This window comes from Bombus vosnesenskii, unplaced genomic scaffold, assembly GCF_011952255.1.
Source record: "Bombus vosnesenskii isolate JDL3184/JDL3185 unplaced genomic scaffold, Bvos_JDL3184-5_v1.1 scf7180000014442, whole genome shotgun sequence".
NCBI lineage: Eukaryota > Metazoa > Arthropoda > Insecta > Hymenoptera > Apidae > Bombus > Bombus vosnesenskii.
The window spans coordinates 105,432-128,551 of record NW_022883452.1 but is presented as its reverse complement, the minus strand read 5'-3'; the positions used below and the strand labels follow the sequence as shown (position 1 = coordinate 128,551).

At 33.8% G+C, this 23,120-nt stretch overlaps 1 protein-coding gene across 4 annotated transcripts in view; it reads left to right on the top strand.

The window, feature by feature from the left end:
• LOC117239854 (protein tipE) overlaps positions 1–23,120 on the top strand; it is a 68,125-nt gene that overhangs the window by 26,909 nt on the left and 18,096 nt on the right. The window contains exon 3 of one of the 4 annotated variants that reach the window (XR_004494551.1): positions 21,191–21,258. The exons of 1 other annotated variant lie outside the window; for it this stretch is intronic. Coding sequence is in view for 1 of the 3 variants with exons in the window: in XM_033505683.1 (XP_033361574.1) it covers positions 21,191–21,233 (43 nt within the window). In the remaining 2 variants the exon portion in view is untranslated. Of the gene's footprint in view, positions 1–21,190; positions 21,596–23,120 lie in introns of those variants that run through there. 2 more of the 4 variants (XR_004494550.1, XM_033505683.1) reach the window with 2 other exon arrangements.

Here is a 23,120-nt window from a genome sequence, read left to right as displayed (position 1 = left end):
TTTGACAATTTCCGGCTAGGTCGTGTGAAACAGCTCGACATTTTTCTAAAGGGTTGTTCAAGAAAAAAGGACTGCTAGATTTTCGTAGAAAGATGAGGCTAAATGGAATAGTGACATGTGCTTCTTTTCATCGGATAACTTTCTTCCTCGATGGTGTGGTGAATTTAGGAAATGCTTTTTCGTTCGGCGAAATTTATGGATTGTATTTCTGTTTTCAGCTTATTTATTTTTATTCGATTGAAATATGTCATGTAATCTTGTTCTTTAATGGTGTGGTGAGTTTAGGAAATGTGCTTTAATTTGGTATTTTATATCGAGTTTATTGAATGAATCGAGTTCCGAGAATGTAGTGAAAATTTGATGAATTTTACATTTTAAATTTTGTTTATCTTCGCGTTTTTATGATATGGTCTTCATGTTACACTATGTCTAAAATATATGAATGAGTCTTTCATTAATTTTACTAAAAAGTATTGGCGTAATTTTTACAAATATTATAGAATCCAATAGAGGTATCGATCCTTTTAGGATTGACAAAACATTGTACGCAAGAATTTCGATCGGTAAGTCTATTTAACTTTAAACGAACGATCGCAGTCAAAAGAATTCAATTTGATAGCAATTCGTAATCAAACTTGTAACGAAGCTTTGCCAAACTGGGACAATTACAAAGGCCAATTTCGTATTTCTTTTTCTGCGCAAGAACGGAAACGTAGTCACGATAAGGATTTCTTACGTTCTCTATAACGTAGAACTGGAAACGAAATCCGTGTTTGAACAGAAAAATTCAATAAAGACGCGGAGCAGGTAATCTTGTTATGGAAAATCATGAAGCTCACGACACTTAGGAGAACTTTTTCAGTAAAATAAAAGACGAGAGATAGAGGTATGCAATGAATTTCAGTAGCATCAAATCGAATTCTAGTCTGAAAATATGATGTAAAACGACTTTTTGACTCGCACCGAGGAATTCGAATTGGATAATTAGGATGTTGCGATATATTCCATTCCCGCAATATAAAACCCATATTCCCGAATACTTTTCTATTTGATCTTATTTATTTATTAATGAAATCGAATCACAGAATGATTAAATTAATATAAATAGTAAATAGTTAACAACGATTATTGTGAATTGTGCTTTTCTCATTTGGTTCTTTTTTCTTCAGTGTTCCTTAAAAACAAGTCTGTTGGAATGAATATATAAAATACAGTTTTCTAGTTAATTACGTAAGGGGTCTTATATCTATTATATAAGAAGTGATGAGAAAATCCGTAAGAGTATCACAAGTCTTAGATAACAAGTTCAAAAGGATTTGAGTAAGACATAGAATATATGTGAGAAGAGCGTAAGAGAATACTGTGTGGAAGAAAATAGGAAAGAATCGTAAGAAGAAGGATGAATGCAAGCAAAGAAAGAAATATATCGTCGCAACGTGAAAGGAGTTTTCATTTTTTTTATATTTTACAGAGATATGTTGCAATATCTGTTTTTTTTCTTAAAAAACATAAAACTGCTACTACCCGATAATTATCTGTTTAAAATCAAGATCAAGGATCAGATAAGTAAAACAATTTTCAATGAAAAATCATTTCCCACGTATCAATTTTCCATTTAATTTTCATTTGATCATCGAACAAAACCATAACTAAAATTTCATCACGCGAATCGTCCACTCGTATCGGTCACAATAACATTATCAACGAACGTACAAAGTTACGTTTCGCTTCAGTATCGAGCAATTCCGCGAATACGAACAAAAGGGGTCTGAAATATTCATTAATTCCGAAGTGACTGCTCTTCGAGCTTTACTTGGCCAAGATAGAAACTTATAAACGAGGCGGATGCCAGCGAATGAGAAACGATCGTTGCTCTTTAATTGGTCGACGTTTGTCCACGTTCGTGAAAGTTTCCGCGCGTCAAGTTTTCTAGAATCGATCCGAGGCTTGGAAAACGGAAAGGTTCATTTGCTATGGGGCGGAGTGCAAGATAAAGCGGAAACTTTCCAGCCTGATATTCAAAAGCTGTGCCCCCTTTTAATGTTATAGCCTCTTTGACACGTCGAATCGTGGAAAAGGAACTCTCGGCTCTTGCACTTTGTGCTATCCTCCTTTATGCTTTTATTGGTAAAAATTATCCTCGACGAATTGCATTTTAAAGAGCAAACCTTTGACAAGCTTCAAAATTCAACTAACATTTGCAAATCGATCCCTCGTAAACCTGTGAATGTTAAAGCAAAATCACGTTTCGTTCGTTTCTCACTTGATTTCTTCTTTCCAGCCTTTTTTTTCATTTGCATTTGAAATTGTATACATATTCAAAGAATCGTTCGCTTCTTCGAGCAAATTTATGAAAATCTTCGCTCTTTACATTTACATCCGTTTATCATAACATTTTCACTTGAAGTTTTGTAAGAAATCTGCCGCATTCTGCGTTTTACGATCGTACATCGTGTACCTTCATTGCTTAAAAAATGGCATTTCAGATGGCACGAGGGAAAGAGGAGAACTCCGCTCGCTCATTCTCGAACAGAAACAACAGTGTCATAATAATTATAGCGTGTTAACTTTTTAGCAATATGTAATAATTCGATCGTGGATGTTTATGCTCATTGTTTGTGTCAATCACTGAGATAGATTTCTGTAATTTTCTACTGTAGGCGTTTCATTCACGACACGAACACAATGAAGCTTCTAAAGACGTGCAGGGCTTGCTCGATAGAAGCAACAAGGGACTGTTGACAGAACGTTGCTTACGCAACTTGGGTATTGCCCAAGAACTCGATTCACTCTAGTCATTATTAGAGAGTAGTAGTAGTCATTATTATATGATCTTATATTTTTCAAGAAGATAGATTCTTAAAGTTTGTGAAAAGTTCGATAAAATTGGAGTAGCTGATAAAGCTTAAAATTGACACTGAAAATTTGTTGTTTTAAAATAATTCTAATTCCTCGCATTTCTCCTGAAGATTGTAGGCCTTTCTGTAAATGGTTTCGTTTGATTATTGACTTTAACAATTGACAACCAATATGAATTTATTATTAGAGTCGACACACATTACGGAGTCGAATAAATATTGTACAATTTTTTTAGACAATACGTTTTTCACAGTATGATTAGTTCTTTGAGATATAATAAATTTTGTATAAAAATTTACTATAGAGGATCAGAAAGCAATCACAAAACTCTTACGTTAGTATCATTAATTTCCTACCTTTTACCTATATTTGAAGAACACCTGACTTTTAAATACCTGTCACTGATAATCATGGATACATTGGTCCATTAACTGTTATTTTTCTTTGCTGTATTGTCATATACACGCAGGTAATCGGGTCAAATGGAGATTCTATTTATTATTTGCCATAGTTTATTACAGTTTTCAGACGGAACAAAGCTGCTGTTTTCCTTCTTTCACGTTTTTGTATCTCTCCACGAATTTATATCTCATTTTATATCTACCATCTTTTTCCGTGGACCTACATTTCTGCATCTTTTGCGTCCTTCTCGCGAATATTCATATTTTCCACGATTTCATATTTCCGCATTTAAACTGGGTTACTTTCTTTCCTATTCACGATACGGTTCGGAGGCATTCTTTCTGGCTATTGTTCTATCTAGAATGTTTTCGCGTGAACGTCAGGACGAGGCGATGTGAAAAGGATTTAAAGTTAATCCCTCTCGAGGAATTCCAAACCGTCCAGATATGAATTAAAGGTTCATTAAAAGAGAGGAAAGAAATGACTGAAACTTGGTGCTTTCTGATAATTATAAGTTACACGAAGTTCCGTAGTGAATGTTTAGTCAGACGATATTGAATCGGAACTTCTAAACAATGATTACCTATATGATGATTTCGTAGTGGCAAAAATTTGAAAAATTTATTTTTCACCCTCAGTTTTTGCGCTAATGAAAAGTTTTATATATATATTGTCTCAATATCTTTCATTTTTGTATTTTCTATAGAAAAATTCCGGTTTCATATTTACATACCTGATAATATTGGTCCTTCGAATGTTTTGTTCAATCATTTGTTCAATCCTTTTTACTAAATCTATTTTACATTTTTAATATAATCATCCTATCAACTAAATTTCAACTAATTATAACAAAAATCGAATTAGCTATTTTGCCTAATATCAATATCACGACTAATTTTAATTTTATAGGATGTTGTTTCGATATATGTATTATTTTATTATATTTTGGGACAATTGAGAAATTCTTAATATAAGGAGATTCTAAACTTTCCTGATTCTCAAATCTGGAAGATGACATAAATTATTTTTCCAGTACGTGTGGAATTATTCTACGGTGATGGTATAAACCTTCTCCTATCTTCCTTGATATGCTTTCGTAGGACCTCTATTATGCCAGTCGTAAAAAAAAGACTAGAAATTTCATTCTGGTACGAATTATGCAGTGAAAGGCAGTAAAGGTCTGACAATTACGATCCCTTGGAAATCTAGGATACCGAGGTCCTCTAGCATCTGCAGAATTCAATCTATTGAAGATTTGTGGTGCATGTTTCGAGAAACTGAAGAATAACTTCAATAATTATCAGGAAGGTTTGTTTGAAGACAACTTTCTTCCTAGAGAACCGTAAAGATCCCTTATTCTTTTCATAAAAAGTTATTCTCCTTTGTAACAGCGAACTTCTTTGTAATCGCATCAAGTCGCCGAAGTTATTGTTCTCACTGACTTATGATATTTAAGGCATGTAAATATGAAACCGGAATTTTTGTATAGAAGATACACGTTTATGAAAATGATTAAAAATATTTTATTCGAAGTATTGCCCATCGCTAGCTATACATTTTTCCCACCTGTCTGGCAATTGGTGGATGCCACGCCAAAAAAACTGCCGCTCTTTTGAGGCAAACCAGTCATCGAGCCATTTTCGTACATTTTCGTAAGAAGCGAAGTGCTGGTCAGAAAGTGCGTGTCCCATCGATGCAAATAAATAGTAATCGGACGGAGCCAAATCTGGTGAATAAGCCGCGTGCGAAAGTATTTCCCAACTGAACGCTTCGATCATTTCCTCGACCGGTTTTGCTGTATGCGATGGTGCATTATCACGAAGCAAAATTAGTTTGTTCTGCCTTTTTCGATATTCTGGTCGTTTTTCACGCAAAGCTTGATTCAAATCGATCGTTTGTTGTCGGTAGCGCTCAGTATCAACGGTTTCGCCAGGTTTTAACAGCTCATAATAGATCACACCCTTCTGATCCCACCAAACACAGAGCATTGTCTTCCGTCCATAGCGATTTGGTCTTGTAGACGATGTCGGTGGTTTGCCTGGAGCTACCCATGATCTTTTACGCTTAGGATTCTCAAAATATATCCACTTTTCATCGCCAGGCACAATTCGGTGGAGAAATGGTTTTTCGGTTTTCCTGCTGTCTTTCATTCGGTTCATGTGGAACCCATTTTCCCACCTTCTGGATCTTTCCCATGGCTTTCAAGCGTATGGTGACGGCTTCTCGTGTCACGTTTAATCGATCAGCGAGTTGTTGTTGCGTTTGAGCGTCATCCTCATCCAACGATGCTTGCAATTCGCTGTCTCGAAACTTTTTCGGTGGTCTTCCACGTTCTTCGTTCCTCGCGCCAAAATTGCCACTTCTAAATTTTTTAAACCACTCAAAGCACTGTGATTTACCAAGAGCATGCTCACCGTAAGCTTCGACAAGCATTCGATGCGATTCTGCAGCAGTTTTCTTCAAATGGTAACAGAAAATCAATGCTGTCCGCAAATCGTAGTTTCCAGACACAAAATTTGACATGTTCAACGCTATTACAAACTATGCTGTTGTATGAAACTTGTATTGTTCCGAGTCGAAAATGTTTGTGAGATGTGAACAAAGACTTTTGGCATCAATGACGCAGTTTAGTGATAACTACATTATCAGCTAGGGTCATCTATAGGCAAATTCCGGTTTCATACTTACAGGGCTGAATTTTGATGCTCTACTTTTAATTTAATACGATAGATAATCTTAATTTTGTGTTTCTAAAAATCGTATTATTCCAAATTCTTTATTTTTAATTATAAGCACAATCATATTACATCTTTGTAACCTCTTACGAATCTTCTGGAATAGTTATGCATTAACCCTAGTTATATTCTCTTCGAAATTCTCCCTTGTAATCATACCAAATTATTTAAATTTTAAGACAAGTTATATTTTGTTAGTACTTTATATGCGTTTTGAAATATTTTTGCAATTTAAAAAGATATTTCGATTTATAAAATAATTTCAAAGCATCTAAAAAGAGAGAGGGAGATATCAATGTACGAACAGTGTCGGTTTTTAAAGATCTAAAACGTAGAGCCATTCAGGGTGGCCAAGTCTCGTGTAACAGAATTGAAAAGAATGTCAATAGTTGTTCGCAAAATTTCCTCAAGTATGACCTAAAATCTGTATCGAGCTTGCATGCCGGTTACCGTATTCAGTGCTCGGTATTGTTCGGTTTCAAAAGCTTTCCTAGAAGTTTCCTTCTTCCCGGTATACGTAATCTATTAACTTGGCCTAAGGGACGATATTATGTAATCAGTCGAGACGAGGCGCATAAGCTGCATCGAAACCTCTGTTACGTTAGCTTGCCTTTTATAAATTGCAACGACGCGACCGTCCATGCATCTCGTGGATCAAATGCATAAACGTGCACGTAATATCCAGCAACCCAGATATTCCGAATGAATGCATACACTTGTAACGCAATTCTGTCCCTTAATTTGCAACCAAGTGTGATATAAATTCAAATAAAAGGAGAAGAAAGTGTACTTGGATTTATTTTGAAAAGTATGCAGATTTATAATTTTGATCGATTTTAATATTACCTATTACTAGATTTACATTTTTGCAGTAGAAAGTGAAAGAGATGGTGGAATTGTAATGGGATCCTGTTATCTGTATTGTTTATTTTAATGAAGCGTACGGAGGAAAAAGGATATTCACGTTTATTTAATTGTATTTTGGAACAAATATACGAATCTAAAATTTTGATTAATTTTACTAAATATAAATTTTATGAAAAATGAAAGAGGTAATCAAATAGTAGCAGAATTTTGTTACCTGAATTATCAATTAAGATCAAGAAAAATAATTTAAAAAACGAGAAAGCTAATTTCCAATTTCCAAACTGGATGTAATCAAACTCAATTTCATAATTTGTTTCGACATTCAAAATAAAAATGAAAAAAGTAATCGGTGGAAAAATTCATATTTTTACAAAAGTACACTTACGTAAACTTGATCGACTACTTGCAATAAAGTTTTTTACGTTTGCCATCAAATTTTGTTTTCCTCGCGTATGTATGTTTTCTGCTCGCATAGTAATTTTATTTGTTCAAAAACACCGGAGTGTTCGAGCAAATCTACTTTTTTCACTAGACGAATAACGTATAGTCGCGAATATGTAGAAAAAGATAAATGTTCGGTCGAATGTCATCATGCAAGATAAAAGGTAAAAAGTAAATATAACGAGAGGAAGAGAAATGGTCAATGAAATAATGATTTATCGAAGGCGTTCTTGTAGATTAGTTGCAGCGTAAGTCACATTCGCTTTAGGAATTCGTCAAATCTTCACGAGAGTCCCGAGATATCGCAGACTGTTCTTGCTCCATGAAATTACGATATCATTCACGTTGCTTGACGTGGAAATCTGTCTCGTTCGGGGTTCACAAATAGATTGAAAATCGTTTCTGCCAGTCGTCCCGCGATATTTACGCTGCCTGTAATTTGATTATTATCTTATCGTGTTGCATTCGTCAAATTGTTAAATATCTGGCTGTATAAATTAATCGGCTGATTTAATCGAATCAACTGTAGCATTAGCATTGATTTAATCTTTTATACGGTATTGGAAGATAAAAAAAAGATGCAGAGATGAAATTGAATCTACCTATTACATTAATGGTTTTTAGCATCGAATTGAGTGAAAGTTAAACGATTTATGTTACTGTTTAAGTAGTAGCATATATCTTTTAGTGGAAGAAACGCAGTAGTTTTTAACGCAAAATTGAATGAAAATTAATCAATTTAAATTGTTGTTTATGTAGGAGTATACATTTACGAATGAAAGAAACAGGTAGTATTATAATACATCCTCATTCCATGAAGATAATTGTATAATTTAGATTGCGCGTTCTTCGTTTCCACATGCAGCTTTCTCTGGAAAACAAGACATTCTACGATATCTGCCGCCATGTCGAATCCAAATAGACACACATAGGTAGTACGTGCATATACGCATAGTACGTTTATCGAACGCATACAAAGATCACCTACTCCTATAATAGTACGAGCGTTTCTGAATTTTTAATAGTAATTTCAAGCTAAGTGAAACTTTGTTGGATGATTTTATGGAAGATTTCTAAGTTAGAAACTGTAGTAAGAGTTGTTAAAGACGTATTGAGAATTTTCTCTGTTTGGAAGAGAATTGATTCAACCGAATAGTTTTTAATAGCAAGAAATTCTTTTGAATTCTTAATGAAATAAGTTTTTAATCTTCAGTTCTTCCTGTCTTGAAGATAATCAGGGGAGCTGATAGTTAAAATCTATCGTGTAAATCATCAAAGAAAAGTTATGAGTTTAAATTGTAGAAGACGAATGTTAAATACTTCCTGCTTGCAACACAATTTCTTTGGTCTGGATTTTAGTAAAAGAGATGTTTTTTTCAACTTTGTGAATCGTAGTACTTTTCAGCATTATCAAATTTGATTAGGACAGTTTCATGGAATCTTTTCATTTTTATTTCTCCGGGATTTCAAGACACATTTTAACAAATAGTTCATTGAACTCCTTCTATATACAAAGGAATTAAGTTAGATCCTTTTCCTTATTTAATCATTAAACATTTGTTCGAAATCTTAATTTAAACTTGACACAGTCAAAGGATCCGATATCATGGAACGTACAAGCTGTGCATAAATATTCAGATGAAAAGACACAATGACACTATGATCCATTACCGTTATAATACTAAATACCACCTCAAGGCAATTCGGAACTTTATCCCTTGAAAAGCATGAATGATTTCGACCATGCCAAGAGTTCAGCTTTTACGTGAATTTTTCATCATACTTCCAGTGACGTTTGTTCGTGTTAGATCTGATATTGTTCCTTGATTCTGTTCTACTCGGAAATCAAATAAAGACATTTAACCGCGTTTCTTGAAATTAATTTTGAGTAGTAGCCTAACCTAAATTAATTTTTCATTGTAACATATCAGCATTATCAGATCAAGAGGAAAATTTTCGAAATTCTTACAATTTTAATATCTACAATCTTCTTCGCAAATTCAATCAAGTCTTTATAATTATAAAGGTCGACAAAGAAATGAACACATAATTAAAATTTACAAATTATACGTCATCGCCAATAATTCGATTTACAAACTTAAATAAAAGAAATAAAAAATTGAAGACCTAGAGATAAAGATAAAGATAAAAAAGCATTTTCACCTGCTTCGTCAAGAGGAAAATTTTAGGACATACGGAACAGTTTGTCAGTGCAAACATTAATTTAAACTCCATGATCATTTAACATCGAATTCAAATGACACGTGAATCGCTGAATCGAATGGTTCACTCGATCGTTAGTATTTGCAGAATCCGACAATGAGTCAGACAGTTAATGAAGGTTGCAGAGGTCACGAGACGTAATCGACCAAACGACCATTCATTATTCATAGAAAACTTGTTGAAATCGATGTTTCTTTCACGAGCGCGTACCGCTCGTTATCAGGGAGAACAGAAGTCAGGAAAAACGTTGATATCAGTGGCAACGTGAATATACCCGAGGCGAATAAAGAATTAAACGAAAGGCCAGAGTTAGCAACGTTGAAATTATTGATGATCGCGAGACTTTTCTATGCTTCACAGTGGCTTCCTTTGCTTTCCCGAACAGATGTATGTACATACATAGTGTGTTTCTGTATATATAGAAATAAGATTATCGTTAGTGGTGAAACCCATACTTACACAGAGTTGCTTTACCTGAAAGCAAAACAAAAAATACTACAACGGAATTTTCTATTTATTGCAACGAAATATTGATTAGTGCCTAGTTTCGTCCATTGAATCTACTTAATTGAACATCAACTCGTATTATATAAGTAAAAAATTATACAATAGTTTTTATCACAAGTCTTCATAAATATATTATATACGTTATATCAAACATTTTTAATTACCAAAGATCGAGTGGCCAGTTAAGTTAGTCAGTTGGTTAAGAGTGGTTAGTTGAACAAACTAGGAGATCAAAATAAATAATGCATCAAAGAACCAAATATAATATACGCGAAATATAATTATTTCAATATTTACCACAGAAAATTTTTATAAAGGTATAATGTGTTTTATAAGAGACTTTTTGAAATTTCATTACTATCTTGTAATGACACGTAACTATCGTATAAGTAGTCAATGTAACAGATGGATGATATTCCTATGCTCGCATCTATTTGACATATGTAGTAACCAGAATTTACCTTGAATATTACCATCGCGCATTACAAATCACCCTATGGCTGCGTAGTTACCATATTCATAGCTCGATATTCCTTTCCTTGTCCCAATTTCAGCGCTGGTAAGTGAATTCGTCAATGACGGGATCAGCTGTGAATCGAGATATGTAACGTTGTTAAATATCGTGTTTGATCATCGGGATGATAGGAGAATGATGTGCAAACATCATATGCATGTTAATCGGTCGACCATTTCGGCATGTTAGCTAAATTTCTCGCGTTAAAGTGATATATTCGATAAAGTCAAGTTAGACCAAAGTCAAAGTTTGTATCAAGTTGCTAGTACAATGGTTTGACGAAGTATTTCGCGTAACACAAACGTGGAATGATACATCGGTTGTTTATTAAGCAACCTGTCGCCTTGAGAAGGTTAGATTCACGAGGGTTGGATAACTGAATCGAGATTCCTGACAGTCGACTCGAATTTTAATGATCTTCGTGTTACACGCGAGATGGTATGTGGGTTAGTGCGGAACGGTTTTAATTACCTTTTGTTGATTCTGTTTGTTTATTCTGTTAGACGAGATTGTAGACGATGGATAGTCAGAATTGTGGTCGATGAAATTTTATGCGAATTCTATGCTTTAGGAGAGAAGAATTTTATTCTTTGTGATATTTTGGTTCGTTGCACATTTCTATAAATTGATGAAAAATTATGTACATATCTCACTGCTTTAAACATTTCGTTGACGTTAATGTATAACATGAGAAACTATCTATCTAGCCAAAAAGTTAATGCTTGTCTATATCTAGAAAATACTAGTATCTGTAGAATATAAGCATGAATTAATAATAATTGTAAATGTGTATCTATAGAATATTTATTATTGCCTACGAATGATGAATTTTTTCATAATTAAATTCAGGGTAAGACGAATAAAGTAAAAATTAAAAACCGAATCTTTTACAATTACGAAGGCGAAAAGGTGAAAGTTCTTATAGATTTCGTTACACTTCGATCAAGAATGATTCATCGTGGAGGTCTTCCGGAAGTAACATACAATTATTATACGCATATTTCATTTCCTCCATGCTGTTGGTTTGTTCAGGAAGTTGCACTTTATACTCGTACGTGAGTTCATGCAATTTTAAGTACATATACGTTGACCTCTACCCATGAACTTTTTACGCTTGCTTTATCAGTTCCATCTTATATGTATTTTGCTTTATCCGTGTAAGTATGTATATATACATTATTTTATTTTATTTTCAATATGTATTACTGTCCGTAGAGATGGTAATAACTGTTTATATAAGTAATAGGTCGTCCCAAAGAAACAAAATATCTAATGCTATCAGTCCCTTTTTCTTCTTTCTTTTTTCTTGGTTACCGCGTATTATTATGATTATTCTGTTCCTCTATTATCTTTTTGGATACTCTTTTCATTTGTCGTGCGAGATAATTCATAGTTTGCGTGTATCAACTGTGGATATAAGATGTTCCACAGTTTTGGTTATTTATCATTGGAAGAATAAAATATGACGTTTCTTTCAAATTTACTACTTTTTGTTAGAAAATTATGCTTGAGTTAGAAAACAAAGTTGATGTTGCATTTGATACTGTTGTCATTGCACTTGTTTACAACTGGTTACCTTTAAACTATAGAATATAAATCAAAATAAGGAATATTAAGAAGAAATTTTAAAGAACTCAAACACAAAAGTATCGTGTGAAATATAAGATAAAAATAAGTTATATTTCTAAGAAGAAATATATTTCACATAGCGTATGTGTTATGTTTAAAATTACATGTATATATTCTAATAAAATGATCCATACGTTAATTAACACGTAGAAAATTAACAGTTTCGACAATACAAATTTACGATACAAGTCCTATAGTATCAAAAAGTTGCTCCGCCTCTTATCCGTCACGTGTCATAAATCCGGTCGATTCTCCAAAATGCTAACAATGTGAATAAAATAGGTACACTCGTCTAACAAGCCACCCTTCAGTGTATGATTGATCCCCTAAGTGGCATAGATGGAACCTTTTCGTGACCATTACAAATAGCTTGAAACTCATACAGAATATCTTGAAAAAAAAGAAATTGCCACTTAATTCATATTCCTATTAAACCACGCTACAAACCAAAAATTCCAATTTCTGACAAAGTGTTTTTATACCCATTGGCTTTAAATTCATATTGTTATTCGTGTAACGAGATTATTAATTCCCCATTAACCACCATGAACGATTCTGGTTTAACAGTGGTAAGTTTCCGAGTGAAACACAATTCGTGGCGGACGACAGAAATATCTACAACTTGGTTACTCTTGAAAATGGAACATGCTCTTCGTGAAACTCAGTCGACGAAATACCCAAATGAAATTCTGCGGTTTGTTAGTCAGATTAATTGTTCTGCGTCTGTATCGCGTCCGGTGTGAACATCGAAACGAAGGGTGCATCTCGGTGTATCTCGAGTTCGACAACTATCCGTATATTCGTAATTTAATTACGTCGAGAGCAGATAAACGAATTGTTTATGTTTGTACGCCATTCTTCATCGCAATATTAAGTTTTCTGCGAGTTTGCTAAACGCACACAGCGTTTCGTGCCACTTGAATTAATTGAATATTTCGCGGTTTAATTGGATTCTTGCTATACGTCCTCTATGTCCAAAGATAAGAGATTTTGTTGCTGCATTACGTTCAAAAATATTTTGATTTAAAGGAAATTTGATATCAAACACTCTTGTAGGATCTTATACTACGATTAATTTATTTACAACAAATGGATTGTACAGATGTTGATTAAACAGGAAACGATGGTTGTTTAACGCGAACTAATCACACTAACGTACTATAATTTAGACAACTAAATAATTAATTTGCAACTCTCGTCACCATGGATCCAGCGTTTTGTCTCACGCGGACCACACTCTCTCGACAACGCAGTTCGCATTCTCTGACTTTTCGACTGATACTGACTGTTAATTCGTCTTTCTCCCTTAGCATCCCTTTGTCCTTTTGTCTTAACCCCGCCACGCACGTGTTCTGCAACCGCTCGTAACCAGGGTTACGTAGGCCTTTTCCACGAAACTATTCGATCGAAGGACCGACAACACATTGATGGGTCTGTCGGCACTTCGGCTTTCTCGCGACATCGTTTATGGTTCACCCGATATTTCTTAAGCCTTTTGTCCACGATGCTACACTCTTGATTTTGCTTTTCAAATTAAAAAAATTAAATGGGATTTTAACAGTTTCCTCTTTCTATGAAAGTGTATAATAACCATAGTATTCGGACTAGTCAACGGTCAGCGATAATCGAATCCGGGCAGTATTCTTCTCTCTCGAGAGAGAGGACCAAGAAAATTTACAAACATTGAAATACGTTTTCGATAGTGCGAACAACGGTATTCGCGACGATACTCCACGATCTTCGTCGTTTGTTTCGCATTACGACGCCGTTAATTTCCACCGGGCGGCCGGTCGCTAGCGTCGTAAGTCTCCTAGAGATATTTATGTAACGCCAAACTGCTTCCAAGCACCTACATTTCTCACCTACTGTTTTTCGTGATTCATCCGCGAGACAATCTTATCAGTTTCTTTTCGTGCGCACGATGTCACGAAAAATTGTTGTTAACGATGACACAAATAATAACTGATAGACTATTGTTTTATTTATAATTGCTTTGAAGGTTTATATATGCAGAGTAGTTTGACACGAGTAGAACGTTTAGCGTTTTTTAATTAAATAAGTGAACAGAGAAATATGTTTAAGATGAGAAATAGGTTGCTTCATGGTGTGAACGATGTGTAAAAATAATTTGTTGAAGTTATTTTGAAAATATGCTGAAGAACTAGTGATTATATTTTATAATTTAGTTAGAGAAGTATAAACTATTTCAATTACATCAATATTATAGTAACATATTGTTTGTTTTCATAAGCTTTTTGCTTAGTGTAGTAAGTCTCTATTTTTCCCCAATCAATTAAAAGGAGAACATAGTAATGTTCTATAAATACTGCAGCAACAAAATGAAACTGCATTTTGAAAATTTAGATGTCATTATTAAAATATTACTCGTAACACCTCATTTCCAGCGTGTATTAATATTACATTCTAATTATAATAATCAATGCATCAATTCAATACATTTTGCATCGTAATCATATATCATTTCTATATCCCCAAAAAACATATAAAACAGTAAACGAGTAATAATATAATATCAACATAACGTATATAAATTAATATCAAGTCAAATGTGCATTAACTAAAAAATCGATTAAAAAATATCGAAGCTAGGGAGACTCAAAGGAAATATATTCTTTTAGATCTTTTTCCTCCTAATCACTTTAACTTATTACCTCATCTTTCATAACGGAATTTCATCAGCGATCTCAACAGAACGAATGGAATGAAAAGACAGGAAAATCGAGCTGATCTTCGAAACGGCCGTCACGAAGAAAATTACTCTTACCAATGGAATAAACTTCCATTGGCGAATAAAAGATCTCGTCGGTAGTTGTTATTAGCCGAATGTTTCTGGACTATTTCCAACTCGGGATCAGTTTCGTTTGCGAGCCCGGACTTCTTGTTTCATTGGGGACCTGCTATCGGACCGTGACCTCCTCAACAAGTAATTATCTCAACTTTCCACCCCTCGATATCTCCTTCTCTATTCATCACCCTTCAATCGGCTTGGCCTCTACGTGCATCGCATTATTACGGAAAATCCAAGGAAACCGCGGAATGTTCAACAGAATGATATTGCGTGGAAGAATTTAACAAGGCCGATATGTTTCCCAGAACATCTTCTACCTCGCTGACTCCGTCTGAGAGGAAAGGTTAGCTCATTACCGTGGAAAATGGAGATCCTCCGGTAGAATTATTTAATATTTTCCTTTTACTTCCTGCGTCGTTAGCGAAATCTTTTCTAATTTGCAATTAGTTTTATTTGTCTGATATCTCATTGGATATTAAGTACAGGGTTTGGGAACCACCCTGTCATTTGTTATTCGTTTTATATTATAAGGAAATATTGCGCGTTCTATTCATTAGGGTTTTATTAATGTTTCGCTTCGTTGATACTTTAGATGAATACCATTATATTATTCCTTTGAATATATTAATTATATGTACTAACGATATTTATTTTATGTACACATATTTTTATTACCTCGTGTTCTTAAATACCTACAATACAATTTCAAAGATTTTCCATAATTATGAAATGAATCTGTGATATGGTCTTGACGCTTTTAGCTCTCAAAGAGCCTTGAATTTCGATGACGTAACTCCCATGATTCTTCCTTCAACTTACCCATTTCAATAGCAGAACCTTCGTGGTGCTCATTGAAAGGACTAAACGCTCGTTAGTAGCGAAATTCCAGTATTATTGGAGAAATATACTTGCATTAATTTTGAACATACCCAAGACATCTCCGTGTTATAAAAATACCAAGAGGGCTCTGTCTTTCCTACAAAAAGCGTTTCTTACATTTATTTCCGTATATCTCGACCCACGCTATTAACTAACGTTAAACCCTATTTACCATTCTGAATTATATGATAAGATATTACAATAAGTTATTATTAATAACAAAGCCATACTGCTCATTCTCTCAGCTACCATACTAAACGATCCTGTTTCGAATAAGAATCTTTATTTACTTATTTACTAGTGGTTCATATCTGTTTCTAAATTACTGTAGTAAATATAAGCTACTGTAAGCATCCCGGAATCATTGAAAGCATTCCGACATTGTCAAGGAAGTCAGACCTTCGAAAATTCATTCAAAGTTACACCGTAGAAGATAAATGAGCCATGATGTTCGAAGCTTGTGTTGGAAGTCGGAACAATTTTGTAGCGAAACACAGTCAAAATTGGCGCACTCTACGAGGAACCATCCTGCTGGTGGAACACAAATAAGGGACGTACAATTCTGAAATGGAATACCGGCTGAGAAAGTATACGCGCTTGTTTAGCAGAGCATAAAATAATTTGTATCCGAGTAGGGGCTGAGGGCAGGTTACGTCTGACAAACAGCTGGATTGTTGTCAAAAAATAATAAAATAAGATACATTAGTACCTTCTTAATTTTCTTTAAGAGTATGGCTTTTAATTTGAAATTTTGATCACGTTATATTTTTATATTTCTCTTTCCATAGATATTTAATTTTTCTATTAGATATTCATTATCAGTGTCTATTTTTCATATCCTGATTTAATCTTTTAATAATGTTACTGATATTCTGTAATATCTATTCTCTCTGGTTTCTCCAAACTCAAAGTTAAACTTAAACTTAAATTAAGGAATGTTAAGTGTATGAAATTCTATTACAACTCACGATCTAGAATGCCAGCCATCTCCTCTCTTCACTTCAATTTCATTCACCTACTTGCGAAAAATTAAATCGAGTTTAAATGTATCGTTTCCGTCTCCATTTTCTCAAATTGGGTCAAATCCACGAATTCTGAACAAATAGTTCATGAAAAGGGGAAGAAAAGATTCTAATTTATCGTGTTCCACGTAGCGTACTAACACGAGGGTGAATTTAAACGTGAATTCCAGTCAGCATGTTCGCGAAAACATCAGAAACGTTCATAAGTGAGGTAAATTGCCGGTGTTGAGCGAGGTTTAAGCTTCTACGAGGAATACAACTTAATTGCAGCTTCTTAAAAGCACCGTTTACCAAGATATTCGTGTTCACCCACGACAGAAGAAAAAGAAAGGAACACGTACGTTCTTCCAGATGGTTCTAATTCCCCTCATCAAACTGGCAACGTAAGCATTTCAACACAATCCTTAAACGTTCTAAAACCTACTTTCGGTAGTCTAAGCTTGATGCTGTTCGTAAAACAGGTAAAAATATCCAACGTAAGAAACGAATTTTAATATCAGCGTAATTGTCATTCGTACGAACTGTTCCTGATTTTAACGAAGGTTGAAACTGAACATATTTTGTATGGTTATGTTATGGTGATTAACTTTAGTGTTTTGCAATTGTTTGAGACTAATTTGTGTAGTGCATTATTTTGGAAATGATTTAAAAACTGGCGATTTTATTTGTAATACCAAAAATAAGTTTAATGTTATGTAGATATGTATCTTATGTAGATAAGTATATTTGAGACTATAAATTAATGTTATTTTTAAATGATGCTGTATATAATATTTGTTAATCTGCAATATTTAACAAATTTTTAATGATTTATTATTCATACTGTTTTAGTTTTAAATAGTTCGTGTAGTGAAAATCATATTGAATAGGATACTTTTAGTTTCAATAGATAACACAAATCGATTGTACTTTAAACTATTTCAATATCGTATTGAGAAACTTAGAAAAATATTGAATATTGAATAAAAATACTGATATTAACCGCATTGTCTGAAATCCATATGTTAGCCATAAAATTATATTAGTAATGTTGATGTCTTATTTCGTTCATTTTATCGTTTTTTACCAATATCCACAGAATTACCAATGTATTAATATAATTCTTTTAATTGATCTGGGATATGTCACAATCATTATTCAGTATAATTATTTGAAATGACAAAAATGGTAGCATGTCATCGCAACATTACCAATATAAATCTTCTTCGTTTGACTTTGAAAACACCAGATGAATTACGTGAATAAATGAACGCAAAACATGACTTTCGAAAACAGAAACTAAAAGTCAAATACGAGCTACGTAAACAAACTAGCGTACTTAACTTCAGACGATATTGCTATCTATGAAAAATCAAAACAGCGCTTTTCGTTTAGACGTCGAACGAAAAATAAGTAGTATGAACAAATTTTTCTTCCATCAGACTCCATAAGCAAATCTCTGAAACTTCAAAGATCAACAAATTTTTATTCAAACAAACAATAAATTACTCTCTTCCGTAGTGGAAAGAAGGCTGGTTAAACATTGAAAGATCGGGACAGAATTTCTCGCTCTAATCAGATACGGAACGAAAAGTAAGTAGTACGAACAAGAAATTCATCGGACTCCAAATTTCATAGATCAAGAAATTTTTACTCGAAACTTCCAATAATAAATAAAATTCTTCGAATGACCAAACAAGCAGTAAATTACTTTTTTTTCGTGACGCAAAGGAGGCTGGTCAAAGACCAAAAGAAGTCTTTTCAGGCCTTAAGCGTACTAGGGGATAGCGAACGTCTCGCCAAAGAGGCGTATAAAAAATGTCTTCGAAGCTGGAAATCGGATTTTCTAAAGGTCACAAGATCAAAGTGGCGGGCTTCGTGTGCTTTCGTCGTATGCCAGCCACGAAATTTTCCAGCTGGACTTTTATCGAATTTCGTCGGTACCGTGACCGGTCTTACAACAGGAAAAGTTATCAGCAAAAAGGAAACGGGAGTCCTTTACGTAGAGGTATCTGCCGTGATTTTGAACATCCTCCAGGACCATCGTACATACGTGCCCCACACATGCGCGTACAGTTTTTTGTGTGCAAGGCACACGTAATGGCGATATGATGTTTTAAGGGATATAGGTCAAGGATTCGTCGGATTCTTCATGCGAAGGCTCCGAGTCGGTTGTTCTATATCGAAAGTTAACCTAAATTTTCACCAGGTCTCCCGTCTTTGGTCCACCATAGAAATCCTGCTTATAAACGAAAAGCTTATTTCCAGGTCTTAGTCGCTAATCCACTTTTTCAAACGGGACAGATTATGATTCACCCAGTTTCGCGTTACGTTCGAACTTATTACGGATTCAACTACTTTACGATGTAACGAGGGTAGAAACAACGATACCGAACGATGAAATAGATTTTGTACATAATTTCTTTTTTTTATTTTAGGTTCTGTAAAATGTTTATTTCCGAGATTTGTCTCTTGTTCTATTATTCGTTGAAATCTCTTTCTATTCCGTTAGTTATGCTTTGAATTTAAATAAAATGGGAAGGAATTCTACAATATAATATACCTATATACAATCGTCCTAATATAGTGTTATAGGGAACTAGATGCCCTGATCACGAAAATGAATAAAAGTAGAATATTTAGTTAGGTGAAGAGTAGAATTTTATTAACGTAACGACTACTTCAAATAAAGGTCAGATCTGTTATCGAGTAATCTTCATATTTCCTTGCCAGAAAGTGATCAGGTAACATAAATAACAAAGAACTACCACTTTTCATGAATAACTGAAACAATCATGTTTTAAAAATAAAGTTTTATTCGTGTTCAAAGAACGATAAAAGAATACTAAAATTAATTCCTAGTTTGATCAATTGAACGGGCAAATTTCTTTGTTCCGTGTTCTGAAATTTTAATACGCAGAAAGCATTTTGCCTCTCTTCGTTTCGGTGTATCGATTGAACGTCTTTTCTATTTCCATCGTCGAAGAACAGAGAAGGTTGTATTTATCGATAAGCGAATTAATTTACATAATGTCGACCTTCAGGTTCTCGAGATACACAGCTTCGTTTCTGCATGAAAGAATTCGACATAATCGTCGCGTGTCCTGCAATTTGCGGACCCATTCTGTGAATTCCTCCCTGTTTATTACTAGAATTTGTTTGGGATGATAACAATCTATAGGTTTTAAGCTCGTAACTTGGAACTTTCAATGTTTGTTTATTCAACAATCATGACTCTGATGATGTATCAACATTTTCTTGTCCTCGTCCTTCATTGGCCGTTGAATACACATATGTGTGAATTTATATTAAATAAATTTTTGAATAATTACATTTCTATATTTAAATTTCCGTGGTATACAAATTATTCAAAATTGTTAGGCAATTATTAATTTCAGTTGGAGATAAAAATATTCGAACATGCTATATAAATAAAATAAATATAAATAAAATCTAAGCTTAATAAAATGTTCAATGCAGCTATGATTTTTATGCTCTGTATTTTAAATAAATGTAGTATTAAAAAAATGCATTGTATTATATTATCACATAGCTTTCACAAGGCAAAAATGCAATAACTTTTTATTCATTAAATATCCTCCTTCGCGCGATAAATAAAAAAATAGAAAAGCTTCGTTTCTTACACAACTCCTTCATAACAAGAATCTGTCTTTCCATTCGTTTGCTCTCTTCTCATTAAATCGATAATTCAAATTAATTAAATTATACCGTGATTAAAACGCTGCGATAAACTGAGATAAAACAAAATTAGTTCACGATTCGCATTCCAATAACGTTCGCCCTCATTTATCATTGAGACGGAAGTGAAATCGCGGCCAGTCTATCAAAAGAAAAAAAGCGTCAACCATTATTTCACCGGCTTTCCAATCGATCAGATTCCGACGGCGTATGCATCGATGGCTCGCTATCGTCGGTTTAACACGCGATTAAAAATCGTTATCCAGCATATGAATTAATTTACATAAAGCAGCGCCCCGATTTGGCGACGTTTCGGAATAAATTTACAAAGCTATATGAAATTATGTAAATATCTGAGCAATTCCATTCCTTCTACCGACGGGAATAGTGTTTGTTTCGAGCTCTCCCCCTCTTTCCTCTTTTTTCGACAGCTACTTTTCTCTCACTCCTACCCCCTTTTTCCCTGTCTTTTTCTCTATCTATCACGCTGTGCCGCTCTTTCTCTTCCTTTTCTCTATTCTTTTCACTGTTTCTCTGCAATTCTTCGCCCTTTCTTCTATCAATCTCGAACCGCGAATAACAATATCGGAGCCACAACTACATTGTTGCTAATGTTTCTTTTCAGAATCGAGTTATGTAAATTCTGCAACATACATATCGGCCGTTAGAACCGTCACTGTTAATATACTCGGTGTGAGTATACACCAGCTTGGTGTGAGTATCGCCGTTTTGTGATTTCGTTTTGTCTCGTCTATCAAGTGAACATGATGTTGCGTATGTTACGTTTTAAACGAGCGTCGTCGTGCGCGCGCGCGCGCGCGCAAGGTGTGCGCGTTTCGAGACCGCTTTTCACGATCGATGTTCAAGCTGACGATCTTTCGAGGCTTCTACAGAGAGTGCTTTTCAAACTGTCGTTCGTTATCTCCATTGCATTTCTATTCGTTGCGAGAGTGAATTGATTATACATGGTTACATATTAACATGCAGGATGGAATCATTTTTTTATTATGCTTCTGTGAGTTTCTGTTGGTCGATTCACCAGCTTTTGATTATTTTTTGTGGTACAAAACGATTTTATGTTATGTCAACGACTACAAACATTTTCCTTTTATAAATAGTATTGATGGTGACGTTATTTTGAAGTTTCAGGATGTATTCTCATAACTTCGTTGCGTTTGATCCTTAAATGACGTTATTGAGTCATAGATGACAGAGAATAGTTAAATTTAAGCAGATTACCTAATTTTGGATAAAAGTAATATTGATAATTTTTAATTATTACATGTAACTTAATTAATATCTGATAACCTAATTAATATCTATATAAAATGAAACTAAGTAGCCTAGTTGAGATCTAATTTGAACTATTATGATCATTTATGACCTAAACATACAAGATAAGAAAATATGACGATTTTGTAGATTTTGGAAAACTTTTTCTCATATTTTAGACGAAATTATTTCGAAATTTGGGCTATAATGATTTTAAATTCTGCAATAATTTATATTTCACAATTTGGGACGTATGGAATAGCTATTCACTAATACATTTATTAAGTATGGTGAAGTGCTCGACCATTCATTACGTGTATGGTACATTCTTCACTCTCGAAACGAGTAGAATAAATCTTGCTACTAATTTTGAAACCCCCTGTATGTGTCCTTAACATGCTCAGTGTTTTGCAAACATGAATTTTGGAGCTTCGTTTAAACTTTCATATTTGAAATAATAAATATTGATTTGAAATATTGGTTTATTCGTTAATGTTTATTTCGTGAATGGATCGTGAATACATTTCGAAATTGAAAAATTTTCTGACTATTATACGAAAACTATTAATTCAGTGACACTGAACGTGCTAAAGATAGAAAGTTTAATATTGTAAATTGGTTCTAACGTATTATTATTCGAAGATATTAAACTTAAATACTCACAGTTCCAATAAGTTTGTCTTCTTTTCGAATTTATTTTATTATTATTATTGTCGATAAGTAAAAAATTTTTCTGTGTAAATCTTTCTATAGAGTAACAAATAACGATTTCAAGTTATTCATTTTTTATCACGAATTTTTCAAGTAATTTAAAAGATATCTTATTAACCTTCTCATTTGTCTAATTTCAATATTCTCTTTTTACAGTGAACTTAATGGAAGAACTAACAATAAGATATATAAAATGTTCAATTGCTATCATTTTAACAGTATCACTTTTAATTGATTATTCAGCAAATTTTTTCATTCCATTTTATTAAAAAAAAAATTTCATTCAAATCTATTATGGATCCACACAGCATATTCGCGAGAAATGCTTCAAAGAAAGTTTTGCTTGATGAAAGCTTGTGTGTTGCACTGCTGATTGCCGAGATATAGGCTATGGAAACACATGTCTGCGTGATGCGAAAATATCTCCATATACATATAACACAGAATACCGCAGTTTATATTATTCTGATATTTACGTAAATATTAATAATCTCGAGGAGACTAACTTGCGCCAATGAAACATTTCCAGCGACGAAGGTGGGAAATGTTCCTTTGGCCCTCTACACATTATC